We start from the raw sequence: 8122 nt of genomic DNA on the forward strand, positions 1-8122 counted from the left end.
CGTTGCCACCTAATACAGTAACTGTTGCTGAAAATAAAAAATTGTAGTAGTCTATTTTCTCTGGATAAGAAATTATATAACCAAAAATCAGAAAAATCCTCTTCCTAGCTACCCCCAAATCTAGCCACAGTGGGATATTACTTATTTTCTCAATATATTATGTATTTTTATTTTTATAACTCCATAATTTTGCTCACACTTCTTCCTGTGTCTCCAATAGGAAGGAAACTCTTTCTCTTCTTTTCTACCTTGTAAATGCCTTCTCATCCTTCAAAACTAATTTGTGATAGACATGAGATGTGGGATTTGTCCCTACACATTCCTCTTGTAGAACTACTATAGTTTCTATTACAGGCAGAATGGATATAGACAGCTGTGTTTATATATTACGAACTGAGTAGCTATGCTAGACAATTGAACCAGAGATGGACCCCTGATTAAAGATAAGCTAATCAGAACCCTCACCCAAGATTTTGGAGTAGGAGTCTCTGAAAGGCTAAGCAATTTACTGAGCAGAACTGCACCGGATGATTACATATACTGGGGACAGAATTTTGCTTGTCAACATGGCAAGTGATAGACATTGCAAATTACAATGGAACAGAAATCACAAGTGAGTCTGCAGAATGCTTTCCATCCTGATTTTTATGAGCGGTATCAACCCATGTCTCCTTTTTGCTTTTTCTAGTTTAAGTGCTTTTTCTTCCTTGAAATAAAAGCGCAAGAGAAGGTGATGGTTCAAATACCACCTCTTCTCTGAAGCTTTTTCTGAGCAATTACAGGCTGATTTAATTAATCTGTTGTCAGGTATTAATGTATGTAAGATAATACAACATAATATAATATATACATTTCATTGTCCAATAGTAAAGACCTAAAATTGAGTGCCTACATTGAGCTAGACATAATAGTATTCTGATGCATGCGTTAGTCTCACATCTACATTACTGAGGAAGCCATGACTCAATCCCAAATCTATCCAATTCTAGAGACTGTTTCTAACCACTATACTAAATCAACTTCCAGCACTAATGTTCATCATCTCCCTTGCTAAAGACTAAGTTCTTTGAAGTTAAAGGCCAATATTATATGCATCTTTTCAAATGCTAGCATAGTGCCCACTGGACGTGGCAGACTAAATAAATGTATATGGAATTAAAATTTCTTAGCATTACCTAGATTGTAGTCCTAGATTTTTGATGTGATTAACTATTTCTAAGCTGTCAACTCTTAACACTCAATATATAAAGGACCACATATGTACACACACTTTTGTACAAACATTGAATGCTTAAATTATGAAATTATTTTCTTCTTCTTTAAGGTAAAGATAAGGTATTTCTTTTATATTTTGATATTGTCCTCAGAATAGTATTTTAGAAGGTATGAAAATTGCAATCATAGAACTCAATGGAAGACACTTTATAAGCCTAATGGTAGTATTGTCTATTTTTCTCTAAGACCATAAAAGAAAGTTGGTAGTATGATAAAGTTTGATAATGTCACCAATTTAAAAATGAAGGGCCAGGCTCATTCTTCTCAGTAGATTAGACAAAGTTTGAAATATTCGACTCTTCTAGCAAAACAAGAAAAGGGAGTGGTGAGAAAAGGCTTGTGATTTTATTTAATAATAATTTCAAAATCAAAGTAATTAGAACAAGTCTAGCTTTAACTGAATGCCAGAGATTACTGTTCACTGTGAAATTGTTAGTATAAGCCTGTATTTCCCTTTTTCTCCTTTGATACAGTTTAGCAAGAGCTTAATTATCACTTGGTCAGTGATAAGCAAGCATCTTGACATTTTGCTCATACCAGAATTTATGAGTAGCTACAGAAAGCATGTGTTTTGGACTTTGCTTCAAATATGAGTCATCCTATAACTATACTAGTACATGAACATAAAAATTCTATACTCATGACACATTATTTGTTAGATCAAAAAATCTGGAAACAACTTAAACGTCACTGGTTAAAACAATTATAGTATTGCCATTCTGACATACTACAAACTTAATGTAACATTTAAAAAGAATGAGTCACCTCTCTATGTATTATATAAAATGATCTGCAAGACGCATAGAGTAAAAAAAGCAAGGTGCAGGACAGCGTGTAGAGTACACTAACATTCAATAAAATACCTTGTGAAATTTTCCCAGATTCATGTATTTTCCATTAAAATACATTGTTTAAAAGTCACACAGCAACAACAACAGACATTTTAAACAATCATTACCCAGATTGTTCTAGATTCCTTAAATAATCCTCTTTTGAATTTGTCTTTTATCTGATTTCCATCGTCTAGCCTCTATTACTAGCTAATAAAAACCTACAATTTTCTTGGTATTTTCCACCTTTATAATTATGAAGAATTCTTTTTAATGGAAATCCTTTCCTAATTTCTCAGCTGGATAGGAAGAAGAGGCATCCCTCTGGTTGGTTTTGTATTCTTCCACACATCTCTCATCTGGAGATGAGAAGCAAGAAAGGCTATCACTAGGGTCAATGTACTGAGGTCCGTTCCTGTAGAAAGGAAGGGATCCAATAACCAAAGCCCTTTAAAAGTTTGCTTCTTTACCCACTTAAGCAGAAGTCTCTTCTTTCTTCTTTTTGGAGAAAAAGTTTCCCGTTTCCTTTCCTTTATTGTGCTTTATTGGACATGGCAGGCCTTAGAATTGGCCTTTCTGGCACTTCAGAAAACAAGCGCATGTAGAAAAAGAAAGTTTCTCCTGGGTGAGGAAGCTGAGACTTCCAGACAAAAGGAATGTAACAGCAGACATCCTGCCAGTTCCTCTTTCAGTGAAGAACCAGCCAAAGCTTGTGTCCCACTGGTTGAGACCCTTGAAATTGAACCACTTCCAGGAACACAAAAACAACAAACGGTCTAGTACATCTGCATTATTTAAGGAAATATTGCACGATTGATCAGTCACTACCATCCTTTGCAGGCCTGAAATGCAGCATTTTGTGGTTTGGGTGCAGACTTTAGAATACTACAGAAAAAGTATAAATTGGGAAGTTTGTTTTCCTTTTCCTCAGTATAAACAATATGAAATCTGGCAAGTACAAATGCAAAGAAAATTTAGATTTTATTCCTGTGGGTTTTCTTTAAAATACTGTATCCGTATCCTCATTCCAATCGACAGATTTCAGGTTAAACAAAACTTGAAATATGAAACTCACCTAGCAAGAGAAAAAAAGAGTGGAATGAGGAAGGATTTGTGATTTTTAATTAATAATTATTTTAAAACCAAAATAATTAGAACAAGTCTGCTTTGCATGCAGTAGTACTTAAGATACTGCAAATTATTTTGTTTGGTACAAAATCTGCATGTATTTGTTAACTGTATTTATGGGCACACATCCTGTTCCTGCCAATCACCAAGTACTTTGGAGTATTATTTTTGTGGATGATTTTCTTCCTTGTCCAAAAAATATTGACCATTTAGGTAGGTATTATTAATTTATTGGAAACTATTTTTGAAAGTAGTAATGTAAGGTTCACTCTCATTCTGCCATGATCATTTGAGTTTATCAATGCAGAATATGTCTTTCTTTAAAGTTATTCTAGAGCTGATCAATATTGTCTTATATTTAGACACTGTCTTTTCTCTGATCATCTTTAAACATATCACACTTCCGTTCTTGTAGAACACACACATACGTACACACACACAAACCTCTAAGATCACAATCCCAAAATGTATGTCTACTTATAATATTTCATGATATTAAATGTTAAATTTTATTTCAAAAACTATCACAGCCTAAAGGGAAATATAATTTAAGCATTAAGATAGTACATTTCAGAAAATAAGCTAGTATTTTCATGTTACATTTTAGGTACCTATCATTTGTCATTCCAAGAGATCCTTGCGTTCTAGACTCTAGAATTAAACGGGGTAAAGGGTTATGCTTTTAAGAACTATAAGCTGAAATGATTTACTTCAATTCAATATAGAATATTTGTCAGTCAAGATAACAATCAATGTGTACAAAAATTTACATAACAAGAGGAAAAATAGGCAGTGCAGCACCTTTAGAAAAATAATTAAAAGTTTCATTGCATTTACAGGTAAGTGCCACACTGAGAATTTACAATACAGTAATTTACTGCAATCACAGGGGAGTTCCATAAAGAAACAAAGCTCTTACACTCCAGGTTTTTGGAAGGTGTTATTGGAATGCTTAACTGAAACCACAGAACTTGTATATCCTTAGGATTGAGTTGATGAAGGTCATAAAAGGTTTTCATAGCATCTATTATATAAAAGGAGTCCACTGCATTTGGATAGCTGGTTTAGTGTCTCTGACAAGTGTGAAGCCTAGAAGAATTACTGGCTTGATGGTGATCTTTCTGTATCCGGCAAGACAGACCTTCTCCGCAGTAACAACGCTGGAATATTTCTAGTCCATGAGAGCCTTTTCTCCTATGCTTGGTACACACTTGACCTTCTTTCAGGACAGGTTTACAGATCTTGGACCAGAAGTGTCTAGCACAACACAATCCTGTGGCACAGTCTGATGACCGGAGACAGACAGAACCTTCTTGTCCTATGAAGGAGAAGACAGTAGGAAAAAAGTACATAGTTACTGTTAAACCTGCATCGTTTCACTAAAATAATTCAAAAGACATTTCTGATGTGCTAAGAATGAGTCTTAACATCCTCACCTTTGGTGTGATACATTTTTGAAGACAAGGTGGTTCTTCTGGAATACCCATCCAAGGTGCTATGATCATTACCAAAGCTTTCAGTGATGGTTTCCTCAATTTCTCCTCGGAAATGATTTTGATCAGAAGACACACATATTCCTAAGGAAGCAGGAAATAGTGATTAACTTCAGGGTTGTAATGCATTACTGCTAACAGCTGTGACAGTGGCAGTCTGTTATGCCAGCATCAACTTGAGATACTTCATTGCAGTGACATCATTTTAAACACAAGCCAAACTTCCTCTTTACTGTTAATGCAAAACTCTCCAGATGGACAGAAGCACCAATGTGTATACTGTATACAGTCAGTCATAGGTAATATCCCCAGTATAGCCATTTAAAATACTTTCCCACCAACTGTGGTAGGGGCAAGTGAGATTTCTGCCCATTTTAATATTACCTTTGTGGTAAGAAAAAGAAACTCAGTCACTTTTAAAAATGTTCTTAAAAATAACTTCTCTGCCCCTGGTGCTATATGGGTCCTACCAGACTAAGTTAAGCAAATGCAATTCCAGCTGCCTGGAACATTGCAATCTCACCCGCCAGTTACTTTACTGTGTAATTTCTATATTACAGAGATTTACTTAGTTCATCCTGGAGTACTGCTGGGTCCTAAGGAGGGTCGTCGCCCTGTTAGCTTATTTCTGGAGACCTCTGTAGCTGTATAAATCCACCTTTTGAAAAATTAAGTTAGTGGATCTCTGGTTGGGGGGAGGAGTACTTATATTAAGGCAGCAGAGGGTAGAGGGAGGGGGAAGGATGGAGAAGTCAAGTTGTGAGGGTATCAAGATCTCTCTTAAAAATGGCCAATGCAGATAAATCAGTCCTCTGGCTGACAACAGTTTCAGCAAAAATCAGAAGGCGAGGCCAGTCTGGCGAAGCTGTGAGAATCACAGTAAGAAAAATGAAAAGGACAGCTGAACGCCAAAGCTGGTTTCTTTGGTATCTGTATGATCCCATCGTCCTCCTCATCATCCCCCTTCTCAATTGACCTCAAGGTTCTCCCCAGACAAATTTTTATGGAAGGGTCCACTACGAGGTGAACCGTTGTATTGAATCATTGAGGGACACGGAGGAAGATAAGGACCTCAGAGACCTCCCAACTTCTCTCTTCTTCCCGATTAAACACTTGCAATGAAGATACTTCAGCGGAATCCTGCATGCTGAACACCCATTTGCAGGTGGCGCCGCAGTGTTCTCAGGGCGGAGATTTCTCCCCCTACCCCCGCCCCCGCCCAATTCATAGACGCTCAAAGGCTGGACAGTTTTAGTGTGAAAGGGAGCTTTCAGGACTCACCATTTTTGCAGTAATTCCCGGGGCAGCACATAGCGTGACGCATGCAGCGTTTTCGGCGCTTCCTGCAGGCGAGACAGATTTGCACGCCCGCGTCCCCTCCGCGGGTGGGACTAGCGCAGTACTCATCAGTGCCGCACTCCTCGTCCTCTGCGCACGGGTACGGCTGTGGGAAGGGTTCGGGGAGAGGGTGAGGCATCCAGACGTCCAGGTACCCGCCCTCTTGGACCCGGGCGCTGATCACAGTCCCTATCTGTCCACCTCTCCAAAACCTGTTACTGCCCACTGCTCCCAAATGCAGGGTTACCAAATGCTCCCTGAACAGCACACATTCAGCACGTTCTACTCCTTCGTCTCCAGATAGGACCCTTTCAAGGTCAGAGCATCCTCTGAGTGCCCGACCCCTCTCACCTGGTAGTTGTCAATGGTCTGGTACTTATTCCCGCCCGGGTACAGAATTCCCGGCGCGGCGCTGACTGCAGAGCCTGGGTGCCCCGCAGCGCCGCCCAGCGGTGGGGGCAGGTTCTTGATAGCGTTGGAATTGAGAACCGAGTTCAAGGTGGCGCTCACTCCCAGCAGAGGGTGGCCGCCGAGAGCCACCGCTACCAGCGCGACAAAGACCCGGGTAGCTCCCGCTGCGCCCAGAGCCATCATCTCAGAAGGACTCAAGAGGGAGAAAGAAAGAGAAAATGACCGTCACTTTGCAAGCCTGGGTCCCCACGAAACCGTGCCGGTTCGGCTGCACAGTCAGGGTCCGGGAGCCCCCTGCGGTCCCAGAGTCCTGACTGCAGGGAGCACAGAGCTCTGCGCCGCCACCGCCACCGCGGCTGCCTTTATACCGCGGGCCCGGAGCATTCCGGCCCCTTGGGAGGGAGACAACAAAGCCGGGATGGGATTTCAAAGCGCTGGGAGGGGCTGGGAGGGGGTGTGTTTGTGTACATGAAGGGGGGCCTTTGACACTCTTCACCCCGCCCCTCCCTTGCTTGGTCGCTCGGCTGGCCCGGCTCACCTTCGGGGTGAAGGCTACCAGCGAGCGTTATAGCAGACGACTTTAATAAATGCAGGCGGCAGCAGGAACTCTGGGAACTTGGGTGCCCTTGCCTGGCAGTAAGGGTTGAATTATCCGGATCTGAAATACTTTACAGAGCCGAGGGGTGATAGGCTCTGCAAAAGCACTTTTTGCCCCTCTCCTTTATGCCAATACTCGCTGACAGTGCACACAAGTCATATTCAGTATTAAATACAAACCGGTCTGTAATTCAATGGCTCTAGCAAGACGCCTCTGAGAGGGCCAGGTGGCGGGTGCAAGTTGCTCATTAACCCTTTAGAGTCGCAGTTTGCAGATCTGAGTTAGATCCCCGGCTTTGAGGTCCTTCAGTTGCCCTCCTCCCCCACCTCCCCCCGCCACTGCGAGAAAAATGTGCAAAGAGAAGGAAATTTGCACATCAAACGAGGGTAAGAAGGAAGAAGAGCTAATTCTCTTTTGATGGGAAGTTTAGAGAGGGAGGCGAGAGACTGGCGTTTAGAAATTAGATCAGGGGTGGAGGGAAGAGGGAAATGACCATCCGATAATCAAACCATTTAATGTTGTTCTTTGAATCAGGGCAATCGCGGCAGTAGATGAACTTGATTAGGCAGACGCGTGAGATCAAAGTGGCCGGGACCAAAGCGGACAGGGTCCAACGTGCCAGGTCAGTCGCCTTTCCCCGGTTCTCCCTTCTCAGTGGTGGGCTAATGTGGGGAAATAAGAAACCCTTAGGGCTTAGCGCCTGACTTCCTCATTAGTATATCACATCGCAACGCTTCTGAGTGCAGGGTTTGCTCCCAAGTCATACCTTGCACGGGACCACGCAATACCCCTTCTAGGGAGAAAAGAAACAACCTTGAGGAGAAGAAGAGCTGAAAGTGAATTAGAAAGTGAATTTGACGTCATTGAAATTGGTGTGTAGATATAATAAACTAAGGCTGGTGTATAAGAATGGTGTCATGCTTATAAATGGGAAATGATCTATTTAATTCAACAAAAACTTATTGGAAGCCTAGAACCCTGGCATTGGGCTGCCCTCTGGGTTGTTACCTTATTTTTATTTTTTAAATTTTTTGGTGAGATGGGTGGTG

At 41.1% G+C, this 8122-nt stretch overlaps 1 protein-coding gene across 2 annotated transcripts; it reads right to left on the minus strand.

Annotated features, from left to right (window-relative positions):
- Positions 1 to 1598: 1598 nt before the first annotated feature.
- On the minus strand, positions 1599 to 6915 carry DKK1 (dickkopf WNT signaling pathway inhibitor 1). 2 transcript variants are annotated; one of them, XM_063709683.1, is made up of 5 exons: positions 6416 to 6915; positions 6008 to 6170; positions 4670 to 4810; positions 4375 to 4551; positions 1599 to 3180 (listed from the first exon to the last, which is right to left on the minus strand). In XM_063709683.1, the coding sequence occupies exons 1-5, from the start codon at positions 6656 to 6658 to the stop codon at positions 3152 to 3154; spliced, it is 753 nt and encodes a 250-aa protein (XP_063565753.1). In that variant the 5' UTR covers positions 6659 to 6915; the 3' UTR covers positions 1599 to 3151.
- Positions 6916 to 8122: the final 1207 nt, after the last annotated feature.

Source organism: Gorilla gorilla, chromosome 8 (genome assembly GCF_029281585.2).
Source record: "Gorilla gorilla gorilla isolate KB3781 chromosome 8, NHGRI_mGorGor1-v2.1_pri, whole genome shotgun sequence".
NCBI classification, from domain to species: domain Eukaryota; kingdom Metazoa; phylum Chordata; class Mammalia; order Primates; family Hominidae; genus Gorilla; species Gorilla gorilla.

Bases quoted from the DNA above. Each gene is read 5' to 3' on its own strand.
- DKK1 (XM_063709683.1), bottom strand. From the start codon at position 6,658: ATGATGGCTCTGGGCGCAGCGGGAGCTACCCGGGTCTTTGTCGCGCTG. The intron at 6,171-6,415 runs GTGAGAGGGGTC...CCCTTCCCACAG, and splicing joins AGACCATTGACAACTACCAG to CCGTACCCGTGCGCAGAGGA. The intron at 4,552-4,669 runs GTGAGGATGTTA...TCTCCTTCATAG, and splicing joins AAAAATGTATCACACCAAAG to GACAAGAAGGTTCTGTCTGT.